The 25,251-nt window shown below is 34.9% G+C and overlaps 1 protein-coding gene across 1 annotated transcript in view; it reads left to right on the top strand.

The window, feature by feature from the left end:
- The first annotated feature begins 564 nt into the window (after window positions 1–564).
- SEMA3A (semaphorin 3A) overlaps window positions 565–25,251 on the top strand; it is a 220,546-nt gene continuing 195,859 nt past the window's right edge. The window contains exon 1 of the mRNA XM_033193060.1: window positions 565–1,223. Within this exon, the coding sequence (XP_033048951.1) occupies window positions 1,112–1,223 (112 nt within the window). The 5' untranslated portion in view covers window positions 565–1,111. The remainder of the gene's footprint in view (window positions 1,224–25,251) is intronic.

The following is a 25,251-nucleotide window of genomic DNA, read 5'->3' as shown; positions in this document are numbered from 1 at the left end:
GAGTATCCATTTGAGAATCCCCTGTTGTAATTTATAATTCTCAGAGGACCTATATTTGTCTTGAACTGATTGTTGGAATGGGCTTTACTAGGAATTTCTTCCCTGAAATTGCAGTGGGACAGAGGAAGGGGGTGGGTGAGCCCAGGGGGTTTGTTGGGAGGCGGGAATGATCTCTAACAAGGCTTTAAAACCTTCAGTGGTTAAAGTTGTATTGATGAGGATATATAGACACACACACACACACACACACACACACACAATGCACAAGTTCAACATGATTGTATAATGAGCATGAATTGTAAATTTTGTAGGTAGCAGAATTCAGATTTTTTAAATCAAAATTGCACCCAAAAATGGCTATAAAACAACGCTTGCCTTGGGAAGTAAATTTATAGCTACATGCCTTTCACAGGCACGCCGGAGGGTTCTGCTCCCGGCTCTAATCTCTACGAGATGTTTTTTGCATGTGTTGTGTGACAGGAGGGAAGGGGAGTGGGTTGAGCTCGCCTGTTCTCCCATTGTCAGCCAGTCTAGTGAGTGTTGGGGAAACCTGTCTGTGGGATCTTGTGTCATCTCTCCCTACATGCGTACAGGAAAAGTCCGCGCTGCTCACGGTCTCTCTCTCTCTCTCTCTCTCTCTCTCTCTCTCTCTCTCTCTCTCTCTCTCTCTCTCTCTCTCTCTCTCTCTCTCTGTTTCCCTTTCATTCTGCTTCCCCGGAGCCGAATGAAGCAGGGAGCAGGATTAGAGTCTGCCACCGGCTATCAGAGGAGCTTAGATAAAAGGAACTGCTTCTTAAGCACCACTGCAGCAGACCTTGTTAATTTTTTTTTTTTTTCTTTCCACACAACAGTTGTGCCTCATTATCCGGTGCCTGGCTCGGATTTTTTTTTTTTTTTTTTTCTTTTTGGAGGGTTTGAAGTTTCTGTGCTTCAGTGACTGTTACAGAAGAAGAGGTGTTAGTGTTGCCATGAGGTCTTGATTGTCTGCATTTATGAATGAAACTGACCTAAATCACCTGTTACCTCCAGTTTCCAGATTGTTTGAACTTCTCTGGCCGCACAATACAGGAAGGAAGACTAAAGCAGCAAAGGGACCTACAGCGTCTGCAGCATGGGCTGGTTAACTAGGATTGTCTGTCTTTTCTGGGGAGTATTACTTACAGCAAGAGCAAACTATCAAAATGGGAAGAATAATGTGCCAAGGCTGAAATTATCCTACAAAGGTAAATCTTATTTTTCTTTTATTTGGTTATCTTTGTAATAACCGCCCCCCCTTAATTCCTTGAACTCCCTCCCAACCCCAAATCATCAAACCTTTAGTTTAACCCGGTAACCCTATGTGATTATGTGTATCTTTCTTAGATGCTTTAAACCCTTTTTGTAAAAAGCAAGTCTTCTGTTTGATATATGACAATTTAAATGCAAACAAAGAACATTTAATCACATTTGCTGAAAAGAGCTGTACGCCTGGTACATGCTGATCTGTATATCTTATTATCCTATCCTATGCTTGTTAATTTTTCCGACTTTAATTCTATTAAAATATTTTCTTAAAAATAGAAATGCAAAAATGGTCTCTTTGTAGATGTGCATGCCTTACCTATAATTACTATGATGAATTGCATTTTCTTAGTTTTAGGCACGAAATGGTTAATCGTCATCATGAATATTCAGTTTGTTCAAATCTGACAATCAGATGCTTAACATAAGCAGTAGATCATGGTTTGCCAAGAGAACATAAACTGGATGGAACAGACTAGTTTTTCCACAGCGTGTTATGATTGTACAAAAGACTGTATTTGGCTAATGGTGTAAAGCTAAAGTCTTTGAAATATTATGTTATTTAATCCTATATGTACTCCAGTGAGAACTGCAGATGCATTACTGTCTACTTGCATAGGTAGTTGTGTGAACTTCTCTTTTAAAAACTATAAATTTAAAAGAGAAAAAAGAGCTTTATCATTAGTGCTTTATTTGGTTACAATTTAATGTATGTGTTTATTTTTAATGAGGATTTTTTATATTTGTTCTACATTTGCTTAGATAGATCTTATAGATAGATGATGTGTAAAGTAATGCTAAAGTAGATCTCAAAATGATATACATAAATTTAATTGCAGTAAATCTTTCTATAACTTAGGTATTATTAAAATGAAGTTAAAGATTAAACTGCTTTAACTCAAGTAGTTTTACTCCCTAAGGTGTTGATTTCTTATGATTCTCAGATTTCTAAAATTGGGAGTGGAGCAGTGAGAAGCTCTAATTAAGCTTATTTTTTAGCCTATAAGTTAAAAGAAAAATTATTGAATGTATTTGTAGAGATGTCTGTCTACTCTACCTTGCTCTTATGCCAGAAAACATATTACTTAATTCTCATATGATGGGGAACATCTTTTTCTGAATGCCCTAGTGTGAAAGAGGATCTCAAATCAGAAAGAGAGATGTAATTTTCACACTTTGAATTAGAAAATTAAACACCTAGTAATGTGTTTATTTGGACTTAGTGCTCGTTAGATAAAATTCATTGAATTAGAATATTTATTTACTTTTTGGTGTAATGTTTTCCTGAGTATCAAGCTGGGAATAGACTTAAACATCAACAAACAGAAGTGCAATTGTACTTATGTAAGTTTTAAAAAATCATATAGCGTTCATTATTTAATTAATTTAGTAACTGTCTTTAAATTATCTCCATAGTATATGATATTATGTATGGTATCTGTGTTTTTATCAGTTTTGCTTTCTATTTTCACTCCTTGACAAGGTGACATCAAACAAGTCTAAGTTGATGGTCCACTTTATCCAAGTTTATGTTCCCTATGAGTAAGTTTTACATGCAACTTTAGTTCTCAAAGATGTGACTGGCTATTTGTAATACTTTTAGTTTAACAAGCTTAAAATCATGAAAAATATTTTAAAAATTTAGGTTTGCATATATCTAAATGCTAAATACATTTTAAAATAAAATAAAAATAGGGAATTAAACTTTTTTATTTGGCAAGAATTTTATTTCCATGGTAATAGGTTACTCTCCATGATAGAAGAGGCACTTGTTCTTGCTGTACGTTAAAAAGACTGCATTTAATTTGAATATCCTTTGTTGTGCACATATGCTTTAAACCTGTCTGATGAAGCAAGCAGTATTTATTAGCAAGGTGTATATATTTGATACTGTCTTTATAAGCCTTGTTTTAGTGGTGGCACCCATTAGAATTATTCTGCTTTCCTTTAAGCAAAAAACTGCTCTGCAGCTACATAACAATTCCATTGATACACCTAGAGCTCAATAATTTGCTAAAATAAACTGTGAAATGAACAACAGCAAGAAGAATAAAAGGAATGGCCTGGGGAATCTTTTTTTCTGTTATTTTATTAATCTGTCATTACCTTTTTTCTCTACATGTACATTTGCTTGGCCAAAGCAAGTATGTGGTAGCCAATTGCCAGTACTTTGTTTCTAAAGTACAATAGAGATTTTTTTTTAAGCTACTTCTTGTTTCTCCTTAGTTAGATGTCAAACACAGTTAAAACATCCACTGCATTGCCCTTAAAAATATTCCAGCATGATTCATGAAGAGTTAAATCCCTGCCAACCTTAATTTCCCGTGGTCACTTGTTTTCAAAGATCCACCATTAACTCTGTCATTGCTCAGGTTGCCAAGATGAAGTTTCAGGCAATCACTGTGCTTAGTTTCTACTTGTCATTTTTGCCTGATAGGAGATGAAAGAGACTTGATATGTTAAAAAGAAGTAAAAACAGGAAGATGGCTTTTGTAGCGGGTGTACATATCTAATAAGATACCTCTTTACTTTCTAGGAAAAAGGAATTGAATAGATGTGTTCAGGACCATCTGGAGAAGTGATAATATTAGAAAAATGGGGTATGCTGGCTTTTCCTCTGCACCAATCTGATTTAGAATCCTTATGGGGGAAGAAAATGTGAGAACTCTGTAAATCTCAGCAGTTACATGGAAATTATCCTTAAGAAACATTTACTCAGGAATACTTTTGTCATCTTTAAATATATGTAATATAGCTAAATGATAAAATCCTTCTTTTAAAAAGTGGTCCATGCATACGTGTTTATTTCTTCCACAAAACTAGTCAAATTTCACTTTTCTCATGAAATACAGGAAAATTATATAATCTTCCACTTGGGATATGTGATACAATGAAGTCTTCAGAAAAACCTGCATGAATCACAAGAAAATAATTAGGGTTTGGGTTTTAAACAAATGACAAATGTTCCATCATCCAATGTAATGGGCTATTCCAGGACACTGTGTGCTTCAGTTTTGGTAGAAATCAAAGACACATGCATGTCTCAATGTGATGGTGATCCTGTGAATCCAAAGGTTAAATCAATGATTTTAACCTTAACTTCATAGGAAGGACTTAGTAAATAGAACTTTAAAAAGTGGTAGACGTTCTGAAGGCTTTCTTTTTTCTATTTTCTGAAGTTTTTTTTTTTTTTTTCCAGTCAAGGTGTTATTATAAGAATGACATTATCAATTAAATAAAAATTCTCATGTATATTTGTGACAAGAGAAGATCATTTTATTTAGTTAAAATTTCTGAAGTAAAATTTGCAAAAGTTCTTTACCTTTTGTTCAATAAATTACAATTAGTTCAAAAGTTAATTAATATGAATAATGATTTTCTAATTAAACTTTTTGTCTTTCCTTTAAGATTTTCTTTACTTTCACCAGAGCAGTATTTGTGTGTGTGTGTGTTTGTGTGTGTGTGTGTGTGTATACACCAATACATTTATGTGTACACATAGGTATACATATAAATATATTTCAATACATAGGAAATATAACTTCATTTTATAATTTTATAATTCAGAAAATAACTTCATTTTATAATTGTGAAAATAACCTCAGCAATCTACAAGTTGTGAATCACAATACAATTCTTCATAAATAAAATTATTGGTTTAAAATGACATTGATATTTTAAATTATATATACCTGCGTGTATATATATAAAATAATAGAGTGGGTATTGTCTTTTGTGTCCCATGAAAAGTTTTCATGGATGTCTTGAACATTCACATAACAGTATAAGATAGAGTTAGTCTTACCCTAAAAATCTCCTCACAGCTAAAATGAAATATTTTTAGGAAAGAGATGTGAGAGTTGGGGGGGAAGACACACCCACACACTTACGTACATACGTACATACATGCATAGAGCAATGAAGTTATCAATTATTTGCAATGACTTTTCTCAAATACTTACTGTATATTTGTCACCAGGACTTTGGATGACCTTTTCTTCTCAAATTCTATTAACCTTATAAATCATATTTTGATTCTGAAATCTTGAATTTAAACACACTGAAAACTAGAACTTTTTATTCATCTATACAACAAGTATACCCTGGCAAAATAATGTAAAATGAACATAAAATAAAACAGTCACACATCTTGTGATACAATGCTGGTCAGATCAGAGGAGGGCTAATACAAATCTCTAATTTGTGGATACTCTGCTTAAAGCTGCCAACCTGATTGACCTTTGAAAGAATTTATACAGTGTAGACTTTAGCAATCAATAAAATAAGAAAATAACTGAGACTACAACACAAATTCATGTAAGCTTCTAACTCACCAGCTTTAATAATGATATTCAGTCATTAACAGCTTAAATAAATATGGATACTGAATAGATAATTTTCCCAATTCTAACTTTTTAGGATTTATTTCTCTTCATATGAGTGATTTCTAGAGTTCTACAATTGTCAGTGACATGAAATATATAGTTTGCTAAAATCTTAGCAAACTAAACAGATATGTTGATCTGTGATATCTAATTTTCCTTTATTTTCTGATTTTAATTATTATATAAATCATATATTATAATTTGGGGTAAATTATACTTAACTTCTATAGTAAAGATTTAATGTATCTCAAGGATCTTTCAGGAATAAGTTTAATTAGAATTAATTAATATGATTGCATATGTTCCTAGTAATAAAAATTAATGTTAAATTGTTGTTATGGAGAATATTATGCTCAATGTGAATATATAATTGTATAGGGCATTAAATTTTCTATCATGTTTTTAGGTTTGTATTTTAAGAAACTTGTATTTTAAAGTTATTATGAATTTTAAGTTGTCTGTAAGAAATTGTGTGGTTTAACTTTTCCCAATTTTTCTCATTTTAACTCCAGTGACACACTTTTGTATCATAGCTCCAAAAGTCAAAATACCACACCTTCACAAGCTTTGAAGAATTTCAAAATCTAAAGTCAGGATTATTCTGAATAACATTTAACTTGAATTTTTACAAAATCTTCCAAAATGACCAATAGTAATATAAATTTTGAATTGATCATTATCCAGCAACTTTTATTTACAAAGTCATGATATCATAGAGTTACATATTAATCGACTAAGACATTGCTCTTGTCAAACCTTTATGAAAAAGTAATATGTGATAAATAATTCATTGCTGCAAAGTTATAAAGGCAAACTCTCCAACTCTCATGACAGTATTGAAATAAGTTTTAGACATGTAATGAAGGTTTATTTTAAAAAGACCAACAGTTGTAAACATACATTAGAACAAGTGTGAATCTTGGGATGGCTTTTACCCCTCATGATTTCTAAGGTACTATATAAAGGAATTATCATGATTTGCAGTTCTGTGCTTCCACTAATAGGTGGCACTAGCAATTTGTGACAGCTCTTTCATTAATTTAAATGGGCAGGCTACTAGGGTAAATATGCACAGAATAAGGTGTGCAGACCAAGTTCGGAAAAATTGGTGTAATAGTCATGAAATTTAACATTCACAAAACAGAAGCATTAGTTAAAATGAAATTTGCTAAAGATACTGATGTGCTCTTTGCATGCATTTATTTGTACATTTGATCCTGAAAAACTAAAATTTCTAAGTAAAAAGCAAATACATATATTTTAACTTAAATAAGACTTGATATGTGAAATTAATCTGTGAAAAGTAAAAGAAAATAGTGAATGAAACAATGGTACTAAACAATTAGAATGATAGAAGCAGAGATTCATGTGCCTGTATATATTAAATATTATATATTATATATGATGTGTGCTTACAAGAATGAAGTAGCCTGCCTGTGGCCCATTATTACAACCGTTTATGATTGGAGAGTAGGTAGTTGAAAAGGTAAAATAATGTTAAGAAAATTGCATTTGGTATGTTTTTAAAAGACTGACTCCTTTTAATTTGTAGGTTCTTTAACATTGTTATCATAATTAAACATATAGAAGAATCAATAAATTCTATCTGACACAAATAAGTATGAATGTCTCCAGCTACTATCTCCCACTATTGCCAAGACATAAACATCAGTATAAATAGGCAATCCACACACTATTTCCAAACAATAACAAAGCTGGAGTCTGTCAAACCCAGGATAAGAAAATATACAATTTATACTTGAATTGGGGAATGAAGATAAGCAAAAATAAAATTCTGTTGATAAATATGAAGAATAGTTTGGTCTTGGTAGTTTTTACAAGCTTAGGGTAAAACCTAAAGGAACCACACGTTTTAAGGAATCTTGTCATCTCCTGAATGAGTCATTAAACCTGCATTTCTAGGTTTCCCTTACTTGGAGAAATGTGGCGTGGGAAACTATGTTGACCAAAACTTACAGTAACTTAAAGTGTTGCAGCAATCATAAACATGTCTTTAGATAAAATATAACATGACCCACTTGAGTCTTCATCAGCAAGCCAAATGAAGCTTCATTCTATTGAATATGTCAATTGACTCACTCAGTCTGTGAAACTACTTATGTGAATCATCTTCTTGTGCCAGATTCTGAGGTTCTTAAGGCTGGATATGTATTATTTTTCATCTTTATATTCTCAATGGGTAGCACGGAATCATTCATTGTTGAATGATTTTGTGCTTTATTTGGCACACCTTTTAAAAATTAACAAATAATATGTCTGTTAATAAAACAAAATTACTTCTGGAGATAGCAACAATGAAAATTTAGAATAAATCAATTCATTATGAATGAATTGTGCATTATAATATATAGTAGAGAAAGTAAGTTTAGTGTTAGGTGCTAGGGCAGGAGGATATCAGTCAAGGCATTTAAGAGTGCACAAAGGATTGTGAGAGTAATACTGTCTCCATAAACAGTATCTCCTTCTGAATCAGGCCTATTCCAGAACTGAATCAGAAAGTATCCAGGTCATATTTGATAGTCTGCAGCTAAGAGATAGGAAACGTACAATAAATCCATTGGAAGGCTCTAGGAATCAGGAACCAGGCTGAGGAATTATTGCTTTCCTTTGGACAAAAACCCTGATTTTCCTTATCCTCTTATCAGATCACAATATATACAGCCAGAAAAGAAAGTGAGGTTTCTACTGTAAAACCAAGTAGTAGCTAAAGATAAGTGAAAGCATCCCATTCTCAGTCTCATTGTATCTGGATGTTTGTGTAGATCAAATCAGTTCTACCAAATGAAGTTGTAAGTGTAATCCTTGAGTAATTTCAATTGGTTCTTTTTCGTTGTCCATACTTTTAGGAGAATCCAGACATGGTTCTCTGACAGCTTGCTGAGATTTAGCAATTCAGAGCCTTTCTTACTTCCCCTCCTACACTTGTCAAGAGCAACAGTTGTTCATTGCTCTCTGAGCTACATCTCCAAGTCATCCTTTTTCTTCCCTTGGCCTTGCGTTCCACAGCCTCAGAGTATGATCCACTTCCATCCTCAGACTTACTCAAGAGAGTAGATGTGATAGGAAACACCATGGAAATCTTTGCTGAAGTGTGAATATGAAAAATATATGTTGAATTATTTGTTTAAGATCCTGATTGAGAGGGTGGGAGAGGATAGTAGGCTAATTTCCTCAGGCCACTTATATATAGAGCTGTAGATTGGTATTTAAAATAAAATGAATTTAAAATGTTCATTGGAAAATTCTTTATATATATATGTATACGTATAGTCATTGTGACATGGTAGAAATATTGCCAGGAAAGAACAATGGGACAACTACTAATAGCACTGTTATTATGTACAAATCATAGGTACTGAAAAATGATTAATACATAATCCAAACTCTTAGAAATATATCTGGGCATTGCTAAAACAAAGTTGTTTACACCTGAGGTCAAATCAAACTGTCAAAGTGCTTATGAATCTTCATAATATGGGTCAGAAATTTTGTTTTGTTTTAACCTTCAAATTTGAATTTCAAGAGAATAAATGCTATTTTGTTGTTACTATCCCTTAAGAACTAGCTTAAATAAAAGTATATTTTCCTAAGTTCTGCAAACTTTATTTACAAAAGTACCATTACTAAGTATTTCTTACTTGCGTTCTATGTGTAAAATAAACACATAAAGCCACATAACTCATCTGTCAGATTCCTTTATGAATAGATTCTTGGATAAATAAAGTTAATTTAGTAGAATTTTTGAGAAAGGTGATATCACATCTACCTAAAGATTCTAGGGTGGCTTTTTAAAATAGGACACAAAGGAGTTGGGCCTTGAATGATAGGAGAAATATGAGAAAGTAAAAGTAGAGAAGAATGGTAACTACTGTATCAGAAACTATTTATTTGTGATTTGATTTTCTTTTTAGGAAAACAGCAATATATTTAAAATAATTTATATAACTTAGAGCTGCAGCATAGCAGGCTAGGAACTTCATAGAGTTGATACGTGGTTGTCTATGTTTGACTGACAGTGAGATCAGGAGGGACAAGTGACACATACTTGTGAGGACCTTCTAGAGTGGTCAGTCAGTTGGGCTTCTCTATTTCTTTTTTGGAATTTATCTATAAAATACAGAAGCAAGATTATTTCTAGCCAAAGGGAAAAAGAAAAAAATGTTGATTTTGGTTACCTGATGTAGAAAACACTTTTATTATCAGTTTTTTTTTTTTTTTTTTTTTTTTTGAGACGGAGTCTTGCTCTGTCGCCTGGGCTGGAGTGCAGTGGCCGGATCTCAGCTCACTGCAAGCTCCGCCTCCCGGGTTCCCGCCATTCTCCTGCCTCAGCCTCTCGAGTAGCTGGGACTACAGGCGCCCGCCACCTCGCCCGGCTAGTTTTTTGTATTTTTAGTAGAGACGGGGTTTCACCGTGTTAGCCAGGATGGTCTCGATCTCCTGACCTCGTGATCCGCCCGTCTCGGCCTCCCAAAGTGCTGGGATTACAGGCTTGAGCCACGGCGCCCGGCCTATTATCAGTTTTTAAAACTATAACATAAAATGATTTATAATGATGGTTTCTTCATGTTTTTCGAATTAACTCTTATTATTTCTGCTTTCCTTATTATTTCTTTCTTTCTTTTTTCTTTTTTTTTTTTTTTCCTGCCAGAGTTTCTCTTTTGTCACACAGGCTGGAGTGCAATGGCGTGATCTCTGCTCACTGCAACCTCCACCTCCCAGGTTTAAGTGATTCTCTTGCCTCAGTCTCCTGAGTAGCTGGGATTATGGGCATGTACTACCATTCCTGTCTAATTTTGTAATTTTTTATTTTTTTTTATTTTTTTTTTAGTAGAGACAGTGTTTCACCATGTTGGCCAGGCTGGTCTCGAACTCCTGACCTCAGATGATCTGCCCACCTCGGTCTCCCAAAGTGCTGAGATTACAAGCATGAGTCACGGCACCCAGTCCCTTACTATTTCTTTAATTCAACAGGTTGTGAATAAAGTCTTCACAACAAGTCTGGGAATAGTTGATAATATATATTAGATAATGTTGTAGGTTCATGGTACCTGGCAACACAGAAAAAAGTCACTTCTGGAATTTTGTTCAAAATAGTATAATTCCTTGTACTTGAATAATTGTAATTGATAAAGAAATAAATAAATTCATGGGTTTATATTTAGTGTATGTGTGTGTTTGTGTATATCCACAATACGCAAGTACAAGAAAAGTCATATACTGTCATTTTTCTAATTTTTTTTTTTTACATTTAATTGGGAATTACTGAAATTAAAACACCAATTATTAGAGCACAAGAATAAAGGATCTGGACGCAGATCTTGAGAGACAGTCTCTCCCTTTGCTTTGTGTCAGGTCTTAAGCAGTTCGTGATTGGCTGTGATCTGTCATTTGTGGTTAACCTTCCCAGGGCACGTTCCATTGTTCAATGTTGCTGTCTAACCAAGTTCTCTGCTCTTTTCTGAGCACTACTACTTTAAAAAGTTACCAAGAGTCTCCTTTCTGCCACCTTTTCACTAATCCTCCTCATTATATTGGCTCTGGACCTTAGTGCTTGTCTTGCCTCTGAAGGTGTGCACGTAATGCTTCTATTCTGTTTTTTCCACCTCCAGGGTGGAGATTATGCTCGTTGCAGGGTCTGATCAGCACACAGATTCCCCCAATATGATAGCCTTCTATCTTTCCAGGTTTGAAATATATCGAAAAAAAAAAAAAAAAAACGTAAAAAACGTATTTCTCCCCGCACCCACGCCCCCATCTTTTTATCTGGTAGTACTTCCATCTATATCTTTTGACTTCTCCAAATAAATCTCATTTACGGCTATCCTTTCAAAAACAAAATCCTGTTAATTCTCTTTTTGGGGTATGGGAAAACTTTCCAAGCCTCAAAAATGAAACCTTTTGTTTTTAGCAGATCAGTCTCAAGCTAGGCTCTCCCACACTGGCCCAGATCTACAGAGTTTCTTACTTCCACCACACGATCCCCATGTTCAATGGAGTCTCAGACTTCTCTTACTTCCCAGGGTGCCTAGTCAGTACAGAATTAAGGTTTCCTTTGCACATTCTAGTATACAGACCTCCTCTCTGTCACTTAAGCCCTTCTTCCAGACAACTATTTAAGATCTAACATAACAAAATGAGACCAAATGATTTTAAAAAAATACATTTTGATGCCTGTGAAATTACTTAGCAAGGCAGATCAATGTCTGCTTTGCCCATTTGTGGTTCATCAGACCTAAATTAATACTTATCTGATTGGCCTTTCTCTTTAGCTGTCAAGTAGGAAAAAACTATCTCCTCTGTGACAATACTTCTGTTCACAACTATATAAACATCAGCACATTAATACTGACAGAATCTATTTAGTCTATTTTAAGCAGATTCCACGTAGGGAAGTGAAATTAGTGATGGTATAGTAATTTATTTCTTTCATACAAATCTCAGTCTATAATACTGAGCTGTACCACACATAACACACACTACGGACACTTTCACACAAATGAATGCTCTTTTGTTTATGTCATACCACATATTTTATACTATTTAGTGTCCTTTATAGAAGGAGATCATGGCTGAATGTCTCTATTGTGCCGGAGTTATTGCCTTTTCACATTTCAAAACAGGTAAAATTTTACTTTCTTGGAATGTCCAAATGATAGCATATATTAAATTTAAAAATATATTTGATAATATGCACTATTATTACTTACTATGGAATGATAGGTCATACTCCGCTCATAGTATCTAAGTACCTACTTGTTGGCTTATTGAAAATTAATTTAGGCCTGATGAAGCACGAGTGGGCAAAGCAGACACTGATCTGCCTTGCTAAGTAATTTCACAGGTGTCAGAAAGTACTTTTTCATATATTCAATTTAAAATTTCATATATTCAAATTAAAAACATATTTGATAATATGCATTGTCATTACTCATTATGGAATGATAGATCATACTCTGCTTATAGTATCCAAGTACCTACTTGTTGGCCTATTGAAAATTAATGGAGTTTTCATACACAGCTACTGAAACAAATTTCACAAGGACAGGAGGAACCTTAGAGTGACAAAAACATTGAATAGACTCTGAGGCTTTCTAGGTGTGGGGACTGCAGCATGCTATTTTCTTTTTCAGCTTCAGTTTCCTCTTTCTTAATATGGGGAGAATAGCTACCACTTAGAAGCTGTTATAGAGACAATGTAAATACGAATGTAGGGTGCCCAATCAGTGCTTGATACATAGAAGATATTCAATAACTATTAATTCCTTGAGGCAGATTAGTAATGCCTAGGATTTGGATTACAATGTTTTGCTCCCTTGTAGTGGTCTACTTGTGTGTATTCTCTAGCTGTTACTTGCTTTGGAGATTATATTAAAAGTAATAACGAGGGGTCGGGCGCGGTGGCTCAAGCCTGTAATCCCAGCACTTTGGGAGGCCGAGAGGGGCGGATCACAAGGTCAGGAGATCGAGACCATCCTGGCGAACACGGTGAAACCCCGTCTCTACTAAAAATACATAAAACTAGCCGGGCGAAGTGGCGGGCGTCTGTAGTCCCAGCTACTCGCGTGGGTGGCTGAGGCAGGAGAATGGCATGAACCCGGGAGGCGGAGCTTGCAGTGAGCTGAGATCCGGCCACTGCACTCCAGCCTGGGCGATAGAGCGAGACTCCGTCTCAAAAAAAAAAAAAAAAGTAATAACAAAAACTAAATCACAAATATTATATGTATAGTGTGTGTCTTTCAAAGAAATGTAGCGTAATACCATGAATGTCTTAAAATATGAAATTTGTCAATAGCTGCTAGTCAATTAAGACATGAGGAAGCTTTGTAAAATGGTAATGTTTCAAGTAAACAACTGATGAGAAAACCTGAGTCTAACATTAGGATTTTCAGTCTTTCACCTACATTTAGATGACGCTAAATGTCTTAACCGTAGACTTATTGCTTAACACAGTTTTAAGTGTGTTAAGCATAAATTCAATGTAATTTGTGTAATTGTTTTCAGTGTAATTTCATTGGAATCATATGAGTGTGTACATGAAGTTAATGATGAGGATGAAAGGAGACCTAATTATTAGTTTTTCTGGATCTGAGTACCTACTGAGCCAGGCTGAGCAAGGAAGCACCTGTTTCTTCAGGAAAGGGTTGGCTGCATCTCAGATTGTAAGTTCCAATTTATGTTTTCAACATGAACTGAAGTCAGTCATTTAATATTCAGTAAAAATGACCAGGAAATGACTAGTTTTATTTGCTTCTGTACTTACAGCATATCCTCTAAAATGGCGTAATGGTTGCCTTGAATATTATTTTGTTATGACTTGGTCCATGAAGACACAACATCCTTCATGACAACTTAAGGAGTATTGAATCCACATAGGAATTATTTAATATGTCTCCAAGTCTGAATGAAACCTTGTAGATATAAAGTGTGAGTCTAGCTGACTAATTCTGTGAACCACCTGTGGTCACAAATAACCCATTTGCACGAAAGAGGATATTCAGTCACTCAAGAAAATAAACTTGCAGTCTGAATCTAGTAAATAGAATGAAGAACATGTTGAGAGCAACTTAAAGGGGCTTTTGTCTAACAGAAGACACTTGGAAGCCAGACTCAGAAATCTAGACGTCATTAGAAAAGGAGGTGATACTAACCACAGTCAGATTTTATAGAGTTTTTCTGGAAGACAGAAATTCTTTTGGAAAACACTTATGCACCAACCTAAGTTTCTGAGGCACTCTAGACAAAGATGAATTTTATTTCATTGTGGCTTTAGCTATACTACAATGCTCATAAACTATTTTACCTTATGCCAGACATGTGGAAGCAATCAGTGTATGTAAATGATATGTGAAGGTGAGGTATAGTTTTAGCTTAAAAACTTAGACTGTCTGTGGTTATAAATTATAACCACATCACAAAGAACAACTTTTTAAAAATAGCAACTTAAATGTAAAAATAATCAGTGATGAATTTGTAAAACTACTAATGTTTTCTTAGTAAAGTCCAACAAATGTAAATTATAGTTCTACTTTGTACTGTTACATTACTTTTAGGATACAATATTCAAAGACAAATATTTTTTTCCTTAAGTAATTGTTAAAATGTAAGTAGCTGTAGTTAGACATAATTACATCAGTCTATCTCTGAAAAACTACTTTTGCCAAGAGTAGCATTTTAGACTGACTACAGTTAACTTTCATTTTTAAAAAGTCCCCTTCTTTTCCTTTTAGCATGATATCAATTTTTTCCTGTAGTATACTCTTTCTACTCACATATATGTGTGTGTAGTATATATATAGAGAGAGATAGATATAATACAAATAAATGATAAAATATTTTTATCATCTGCTATATGTAAACCCAGGTATTAAAACAACACAAATTCAAAGTACTATTAGTAGACATCATGCACACATATACAAGGTGGGAAAGAAAAGGGGGCAAAAGAAAAGAAATCACAGACGAATATTTAACCATTACCTTTTCAACTTTTCAAGGGAAGAAAAAGCGTGAGGTCATATTTTGTTAGACTGAAATCAAGTGTATTGTACTCCCAATTTTCTTATAAAAACTAGAAATAAAACTTTGCTTATTTTAACATATTTACTTAAGGGAACCAATAAGTGAATCATTATAATGAATATCTAAATAAAACTGACAGTATTTCAAAAAAGGAAATGGCCTCCACATCTTGAGTCAACATGCATCCTTCATTTAGTAAACCGGGACCTGTGAGAAACTGGGACAGAGATAAAAGACAGTCTTTGTGCAGAAAGACCTTCAATATTCAATATAGCTTGGATTACTTAGGATTTAGTGTATCATAAAGTTAATTTATTTTTCCTTATTTTTATTTATTGTTTATTATTTATTTATTTATTTATTTATTTTTGAGATGGAGTCTCGCTCTGTTGCCCAGGTTGGAGTGCAGTGGCACAATCTTGGCTCACTGCAACCTCAGCCTCCCGGGTTAAGTGATTCTCTTGCCTCAGCCTCCCAAGTAGCTGGGATTACTGGTGTGTGCCACCACACCCAGCTAATTTTTGTATTTTTAGTAGAGATGGAGTTTCACCATGTTGGCCAGGTTGGTCTCAAACTCCCAACCTCAGTTGATCCACCTGCCTCAGCCTCCCAAAGTTCTGGGATTACAAGCATAAGCCACTGCACCCAGCCTCATCAGGTGAATCTTTTAAAAACTACAAAATTTGCAAGAATCAAATTAATTCTATAGTCTACTAGATAAATGCCAATTGCCATTTGGAGTTCATTTCATGCAGCAATGGTAGAGGGAAGGAATGTGAAAGAGAATGACCAGGAATAGAACAGCTAAGCAGAGATGCATTGACTAAACATACTAGATATGAAAATTGCCAGAAGAGAGAAAACTCAAATATGTGAGTGTTTGTATGTTGTTGTTGTTGTTGTTACAATTTGGTATAGGGTTCTGGGGTAACTCTGATTACTCTTGATGTTTGTCTTCATAATATTATACTCTTGCTTCTATACTTACTGTTCTCTTTCTCATCTAGAAAAATGTTCTTTTACAACTTTTAAATCCATTTCAAATGAACAAAGATTTATTAAGTATGATTGTGCAGCAATCATTGTAATAATTACTAGGAGTAGAAAGACATAGGATTAGCCACTCTTTTTAAGACCTCACAGCATAGTACTGGAGAAAATACACCCCACAATGACAAAGCCAATTGGTCTATCATTCAGATGTAAAACAAATGCTATAAAGTTCAGAGGTGACAATGATTTGTTAATTATTCTGAGATATGCTATTGAGTATGAGGAAAATATGTTTTACAGGGGGAGAAAATTAAGCTGAACTTATATAGGATGAGAAACATTTTGCAAGGAAAACACGGAGAAGAGCTTTCTAGTAGAAGCACACTGTCTGGAGACTTGAGGCATTAATGTATACTGTGTATCTGAGAAATAGCAAATTAATTTAACCTCATATGGAATGGAGTGGCAGATAATAAGACAATGGGAGCCAATTTTGAAAATCCAAGTATGTCAGTGATCAATGACTCTGTATAATCTTTGATCGTTCTTCTAATAAGTACTAATATAATAGTCAAGGCGGTGCAATATTAATTATGGAATATGTATAAATAAGTATGATACACTGTGCACCAAAGAGCCTACATTCAATGGGAAAGGTAGGCAAGTATGTCAAAACACACATTATGGGGAAGATGTGTGATATATCCCAATAAAGAACTGTGAGTGTTGAGAAAATTTGATATCACAGTGGGTCAAGAAATCAGGAAAGTCTATGTGAGAAGTATTTGAAGTAGGAATCAAAGAACCGTTTGGCAGGCGTGGAGGGGTGGGAAAGAATGGAGAACATTCTAGCTGAAGGAAGTAGAATGAATCAAAAGCAAGAGAGATAGTGTCAACAGCATCTGATTAAATGTTCAGCATTTTACTTTGCCAAGACATTTGTAAGAAAATTGTATCAGATAAGTTTAGGTGCTAATTGAATAACCATGGGCAAGTAACTTCTATAAGCAAACAAAGGACATCACAAAAGAGGTAGTCAGTAATTGTTCCCTCTTTCACTTTAGTTTCCAATGGAAATAATTAAATAATTTATAAAATTGCAACAGTTATTATATTTAATTTTTATATTTGGGTACATTAGCAAGGCACTAAGAACTACAGTTTAGTTGGAATCAGTATAGTAATTAATAGCTTGGTTTTAGGAATCAGAGAGATTTGAACTCAAGTCTGACACTAATTTTCTGTGTGACCTTGGACAACATAGCCCACTAAAATTTAATATTTATTTGTAAGATAGGGATAATAATAAAAGATCTACCTCTTTTGGATTGTTGTGTAGATTACATGAGACTTGGACAGTGCCTGTTAAAAAATGTGTATGGATGAGACACACGGAGCACTCAGCAAAGGACTTGGCATGGTAAAGGCTTAGTGAATATTATACGTTGATAGAAAATGTAAGAATGACTCACAATATGAAGTATCAGGTCAAGTGATCAAAGTGCTGAATAGACAATAAGTGTTATAAAAAAGCAAAAGAGAGACCTTATTTACAAAGGAATTAGATAGGATTTGTGGATTGAAGGAACAAGACAAGTAAGACAACTCAAGAGTTGAGATAATGGTGTGTGCAATTAGGTAAATACACAAGCTATGTTTGGAGAGGAAAAAGATAATATGTTTGCTTTTTCCCTGCATTGTATTAACCATTCAGTTGAATAAATAATTTCATTTAGTGTGGCTACATTTGATGAATTACATAGTAATTATTGTGTGTGACTTTCTATTATTCTCTTTGTCTTCTGAAAGGATTGATGAAGAGTGACTAAGCCAAGATGTATATATTAGGAGAGAGTTGAAAGAATAAGATGACAAGATATTCCAGTAGTTGCAGCTAACAATACAGATGTTAAATACAATGTTATATCCAGAATTTTATCATGACAATTAAAGGGATGGAAGTAAATCAAGTCAGAGGAGTGGAATCCAGAGAAAAGAAAAGATGTTGTGAGGTGCAATTGGGGAAGAGCAACTTTCCTTAAAAATAAATCAGTTAACACTTTTGTTTCTTCTTACATCTCTTATTCATTTTAGAGAGGAAACAACTCCAACTTACAAAATTATTTACACTTTTGTAGAGGATATTTAATTGTTGGATAAATAGTTTTTTTCTCAATATACTTTACAAAAAGCATAATAAATATCATGCGTGGAACAAAACTTATAAAAATAATTGATCGTTATTACTGAATAACATGTTTCCATAATTTCATTGTTTCATTTATTATTGAAGTTTTGCTTAAGAATATGTAGTTTCTTCTGGTCCAGGAAAACAGAGTGTTTTACCTTGTGTAACAATAATGTACAGAGGCTGTAGATGAAGAACAGAGGTTATAACTTTATATTATCACCACATAGGAGAATGAAATGCATGGTCTACTGAGGTAAACCAAATACAAGTAACCTATGTTTGTGCTGGTTTATTATAATGTGTCTTCTGATATTTGATAGATCAAAATACACCTCATGAGTCATACCAGCTATATACAGTAAATGCTGTATCTTTTTCTCATCCTCTCCTCTGATATAACAGTTCTAAAGGCATTCCACTGGATTATGGGTTTATTTTTTTTTTTCTTTTTTTTTTTTTTTCCTTTTTGTGGAGAACGGGGTCTCGCTGTATTACCCAGGCAGGTCTCGAACTCCTGGGCTCAAGCTATCCTCCCGCCTCTGCCTCCCTGAGAGCTGGGATTACAGGCGTGAGCCACCGCGCCCGGCGGGTTTATTCTTTCAACTATTTTTACTTAAGTGATTCATGTAGATGCATGAGCTTTACCTGAATGAACATGCTTCATCATGTCCTTTTTACTTTTTGAAGGCATTTTCTTAACTTGTTCCCTAGGTGTTCCTAATAACAGAAGACCATTCCAAAAGTACTGCCAAGAAACTTGACAGCACCACCGAAGTAGTCTAATTTTATGGCTCAGGGCTAGACATTGTTATGCAACAGTGAAAGAAGGGTTAGATGGTAGCATTTTTCCAATTTCCATAGTCAGTTATCTTCACTACTGAAATTGCATGTTGCACACCCTAAACTTTAGCGCGTTCTATTAGGAAAAATGACTAGACTGAATTGTTGGAATTATTTATTTTTGTCAAAGTCATTGCTTCCACTTCACAAATTAGCATTGTCAGAGTGGCTTGGAAATGTGATTGAACAGGGAATGTCAGGAATTGCTCCCTTTGAGGTCCAAAAGTTGGATTAAATGCTTAAAAAATGTGTTTACATTCTTAAACACCACTCTTGAGTCTTAGATGTTAAACTATTCACTTGATCTACAAATACTGATCCTTTAAACTATTATCCTTGGGATTTTTAAGCCACTGTTCCAGACTCATAGGCATTAATCTGGCACCCTAGTGATGTTCCATACCATCTTTCATAAATAAATATGCTCATACATCTTAGAAGATAGTAAATACTTTTTGATAGGTTTACATCAAACTCATCGTATGTTTTCCATTAAATTCAAGGAAAATGAATCATTTGTGGGAGAAATCCCAACAGAAAACATATTTACACTCCTCTGATCTTTATTCCAGTCTGGATACTAATTTTTTGACTTGCTGGTCCTTTTCTTTAAAGTTCTTACTATTTATACTAATTGGGACCTTCACTTAAATTGCTTTGGCAATTTACAGCATACCACAGAATAGCCTTGTAACATACATTTTGTACCAAGATTTCTGTCAACTGAAATGGGAGAACTGCATCCTAAACAATTTATAAACCCCAGGAAACAAGATTATTGTATTGTTGAAAAGGGAAGACACTAAATAGAAATAATTGTTTTTAAGGAAGATAAGCATTGAACATTTTAATTCAGAATTTGCATATTTAGGCCGTAGCATACTAACAATTCCCCATGCCAAATAAAGTGATAGGAGTGCTGTGAAAATTTAATGCTTGTTAGTGTTGGTGAATCACTGTGACCTTAAATAAAAAGTGCTATAAAACTTCAGAGCATTCTTTTGTGGGGCAAGGAAGGTTCACAGAGTCTGCTCCTGTACCTACTTCCAGACATTTAGGATTCATGTACCCAGATTTAATAGTACATATCTACAACTGATGTACTATTTATCAGTTTGTTTTATTCAAAATAATGGATGCCATAACAGAGAAAAGAAAAAAAAAAATAAGGTTGCTATAGGTTTCCAACTGAAACATTTGTCAGCTGTCATTTAGATAACAAAAACCATTTGTCTGTTTCATACTCTACCTTCCAGACATCCAGATGACTCTGAAAGAAGGAAATGGAACTTGGTTACAAGAAAATTCCCCTTTCTAACCCTAGAACCAGTGTCTTAAATGATACAGACTACTGATCACTACTTGCTGCATACCTCCTGGTAGTGAACGCTACAAGGGAAGCTGACACTCAGAATGCCCTATGGGACTAGGTAACACAGCCAGGTGCCAGCTGGAGATCAGTCTTTCCTAATGTTCATACATACTGTATTTTGAAATAAAGTTAGCTTTAAAACAATTGTTTTTAATGTTAATTAAAAAATATAATTCCTATATTTGTGTTACAGTAAATAATGGTGATATTAAAAATAATATTAATAATTCCCATTTAATGGATGTTCATTTTTGGCCGGAAACAATTCTATAAATTTATGTAAATTATCCCATGTAATCATCATGGCAAATCCAGACAGTAGGCATTTTCTATCATTTTACAGATAAGGAAACCAGGGCTCAAAGTAGAACAAGCAGTAGGAAAAAGCTAGAATCTCCATGTCTTTTGGACACCAAGCTTCTTACTTACTTTTAATCACTGCTCTGGCTGAAGATATATGATTCCAGACAACTGGAAGAGACTTTCATTCAAAGGCTGCAAGAGTTCAATTATGCATAGTCATTACAGTTAAAAAAAATTAAAAAATTAACAGTCAAATCATGGAGTCCTAAAAATTCTTGCTATAAGTTACTGCTATTAGATTTGAGATGCTAAACATTTTAGAGAATATTATGTTTCCAAGAATTTAACCAGAATTTTTTTTCTTTTCCTCACTTAAAACACAGAACAATACCTAAAATCTTCAGAAAAAGTGAAAGCTTTCTTCTAAAGGTATTGACTACATATAAAGATGAATAATTAGAACTACAAGAATACAAATTATAAACTATATCTTCACTTGTTCTATCTCTTTGTTTAATAAATGATTTGGATAAAAACTTTCATTGTTTTTGAGATGAATTATAATGTATAGCTGTCCAGTAGTACACAATCATATACCATTACATAATTAAGTTTACTGAAATAACAAACACAGTAAATAGTAACTGTTGCAAAAGTAAATAGTTCTAGCTTCTGATTTTTGTGGATGCATAAGTTGTTTCAGTATGTAAACCATTATATTATAGACTTAATGAAAATTTTATGCAAAGCTCAAGTGAAACTTCTAAATGATTGCTGATTGAGACCGAAATAACGTGAAACGTCTATGCTTCACACATTTCACTATTTAAACCATAAGTTCCTTCCTTACATCCAAATATTACTCCAGCATTGCTGGCAACTTGGACCTGTTTCATGTAAAATTTCCAGTTTTTTTCTTGTCTTGTATCACAGTGGTCCCCAACGGTTTTGGCACCAGGGACCCGTTTCATGGAAGATAATTTGTCCACAGACTGGGATTGGCTGGTGAGGGGGAACGGTTTTGAGATAACTCAAATACATTACATTTATTGTGCCCCCCTCCTTTTTTTTTTTAACTCACTTGCCACTATAAAGCCTGCCACCAGGTGCAGCTTATTTGTCACTTGCCACCCACTGATAGGGTTTCAATATAAGCCTGCAAGCAATTGATTTATTATGGTCTCTGTGCAGTCAAACCTCAGGGCTAATGTCAATCTTTATTGCAACTGTTCCCCAGCGCTAGCATCACCGGCTCAGCTCCAGCCCGGATCATCATGCATTGGATTCTCATAAGGAGCGTGCAACCTAGGTCCCTCGCATGTGCAGTTCACAATAGCGTTCTTGCTCCTATGAGAATCTAATGCTCCCGCTGATCTGACAGGAGGCGGAACTCAGGCGGTAATGCTTGCTCGCCTGCTGCTCACTTCCTGCTGTGCGGCCCAGTTCCCAGTTGACCATGGGCTGGTACCCACCTGTGGCAGGGAGGTTGGGAAGCCGTGCTCTACCACTTGGCGTAAGGCACTATGGGATAGTGGAGTAGAAACCTTGAGTCATGCTGGATTTCTCCATTATGTAGAAATGTATTCGATTGCTAATCAAACACATCTTTCTAAAAAGTAAAACAACAATTTTTGTTTTTTTTTTTTCTTTGAAACAGTTTCACTCTTGTTGCCCAGGCTGGAGTGCAATGGCGCGATCTCGGCTCACTGCAACCTCCGCCTCCCGGGTTCAAGCGATTCTCCTCTCTCAGCCTCCCGACTAGCTGAGATTACAGGCCACCACGCCTGGCTAATTTATTGTATCTTTTTAGTAGAGATGGGGTTTCACCATGTGGGCCAGGCTGGTCTTGAAATCCTGACCTCAGGTGATTCACTCGCCTCGGCCTCCCAAAGTGCTGGGATTACAGACGTGAGCCACCGCGCCCAGCCAAGACTTTCAAAGATAATTCAGAGGGTTCAATAGAAGATTCTTACTGTTTTTAATGATTAGGAAGGATACTTTAAAAATTATATGACAAAAGACAGGCCCATAAGAGAGAAATAAGTAAAATATTAAATAATAACTATGCTTTTGCTTCAAAAAGTTATTGCTTCCTACCGTACTTTTCCTCTGAAAATACGGTCATAAAGTGTTGGGAGAAACAAAAACTCACCCTTTACCTTGTGGGCAGGAACACAAGATAATTTAGAATTCTGTCACTGAATGGATTAATATTTTGCCAAAACTTTCCCAGGTACATATCTCAGAAACAAAAATCTCAGGTTAAGTGACCTGTAATAAGTCAGGAAAATAAATTTACGTTTTTTCTAGAACTTCAATATTTTCCAAAACAAAAATAAAACAATAGATTAACTGAGAGGTTGGTAAATCATAGTCTGTGGGCTAAATCCAGGCTGCTGCCTGTTTTCAGACAGCATACAAGCTAAGAAGAGTTTTTACACTTTTAAGTGGCTGAAAGCAGACCGGCTGCGGTGACTCACGCCTGTAATCCCAGCACTTTGGGAGGCCAAGGCAGGCGGATCACTAGGTCAGCAGATCCAGACCATCCTGGCAAACGCGGTGAAACCCCGTCTCTACTTGAAAAAAAAAATACAAAAACCATTAGTCGGACGAGGTGGCGGGCGCCTGTGGTCCCAGCTACTCGGGAGTCTGAGGCAGGAGAATGGGGTGAACCCAGTAGGCGGAGCTTGCAGTGAGCCGAGATCGTGCCACTGCACTCCAGACTGGTGACAGAGCAAGACTCCGTCTCAAAAAAAAAAAAAAAAAAGTGGCTGAAAGCAAAATCAAAAGAATATTTTGTGACATGAAAATGATATGAAATTCAAACTTCAGTTCCATAAATAAAGCTTCTAATTTTGTCAATAAAAGATGTAGGGCAATGTGTTCCCTCTTGCTATATATAATACACAATATTTTCAGTGTTGCCTCTTGACCTGGAGTGTCAAAAATATTTATTATATATTTGTGGCCCTTAGAAAAAGTGTGCATATGCCGGGCGTGGTGGCTCACGCCTGTAATCCCAGCACTTTGGGAGGCTGAGGTGGGTGGATCACGAGGTCTTGTTCGAGACCAGCCAGATCAACATGGTGAAACACCGTCTCTGCTAAAAATATAAAAATTAACTGGGCGTGGTGGCAGGTGCCTGTAATCCCAGCTACTCAGGAGGCTGAAGCAGGAGAATTGCTTGAACCCGGGAGGCGGAGGTTGCAGTGAGCCCAGATCGCGCCTGGGCAGTGAGCCTGGGCGACAGAGCGAGACTCTGTCTCGAGGAAAGGAAAGGAAAGGAAAGGGAAAGGGAAGGGGAAAGGGGAAGGGGAAGGGGAAGGGAGGGAAGGGAAGGGAGAGGAGAGGAGAGGAGAGCATATGGCTAACTAAAGGACACTGGAAAATGACTGAGCTTTTCATTTTGCTCTTTTAGACAGCAAAGGTCTATTTAATACCAATGACTAAAATCCTAGAGATGTATAAAATGAATATATCAGTCAACTCACAAATTATAGACAAATTCTGATTTGAAACTTAAAAAGAAATTGGGATTTGGAAAAAGTAGAGTGAATTCTTACTTTTGTTTTTGAGGAAGCTTTCTTCTGCTACCACTTGAACATATAAGTTAATGGCTATTGTTTCTCTTTTTGACCCTTATTTGAAGCAGCCTGACACGGTTTGAATTGTTATTCTCATGACACAACAAATGTAAAAGACTTAAAATAATTATGCTTCCATTTAAGCAGAATAAAATATAATTTTTAGTAAAAAAATTAAATATTTAGCATTAAAATAATTTGTTCCTCCCTTAATATGTTTTTTAATCAAAGCAGTTCAAGTATGAGAATTATGATTTCTTGATTAATATTTTTACATTTGCATCATCTTAGGTTTTACAAGTCTTACATGAAACTACCGCTAAGCTGTTTAAGATATTATTTATCAAAACTTATATGAAAAAACATTTGAATTGATACCGTTTATAGAAACCTAATTTGCATATTATTCTAAATTGAGACCTTTGTGTTATTATTTTGAAATAGATTAATTTTTTAGTGATTTTGTTTATTTGAAGGTAGAACATTTTCCAGTCTTTGTCAGGGCAAAGGTGTTAATTCACATATTTACAGGTAATTAACATATATTCAGAAGCTTCACCCATTTCTAAGTGTTGTAAGTTCCTCAGATTTGAACACTGAAATTGTCAATGAAGAAGTGCAAATCTTTCTCCACTCTCCAACCCAAAGAGGGAAATACAATTTATTGTTTTCATTAATCTAACTACACAAAACAACCTTCCTACTTTGTATGATGTCATATTTTAACACTGGTTCATCACAACATGAAACTTAAATGTATGT

This window comes from Trachypithecus francoisi, unplaced genomic scaffold (genome assembly GCF_009764315.1).
Source record: "Trachypithecus francoisi isolate TF-2019V2 unplaced genomic scaffold, Tfra_2.0 Lachesis_group4, whole genome shotgun sequence".
NCBI lineage: Eukaryota > Metazoa > Chordata > Mammalia > Primates > Cercopithecidae > Trachypithecus > Trachypithecus francoisi.
The sequence above is the reverse complement of the archived record's forward strand: the minus strand, read 5'-3'. Positions and strand labels throughout refer to the sequence as shown.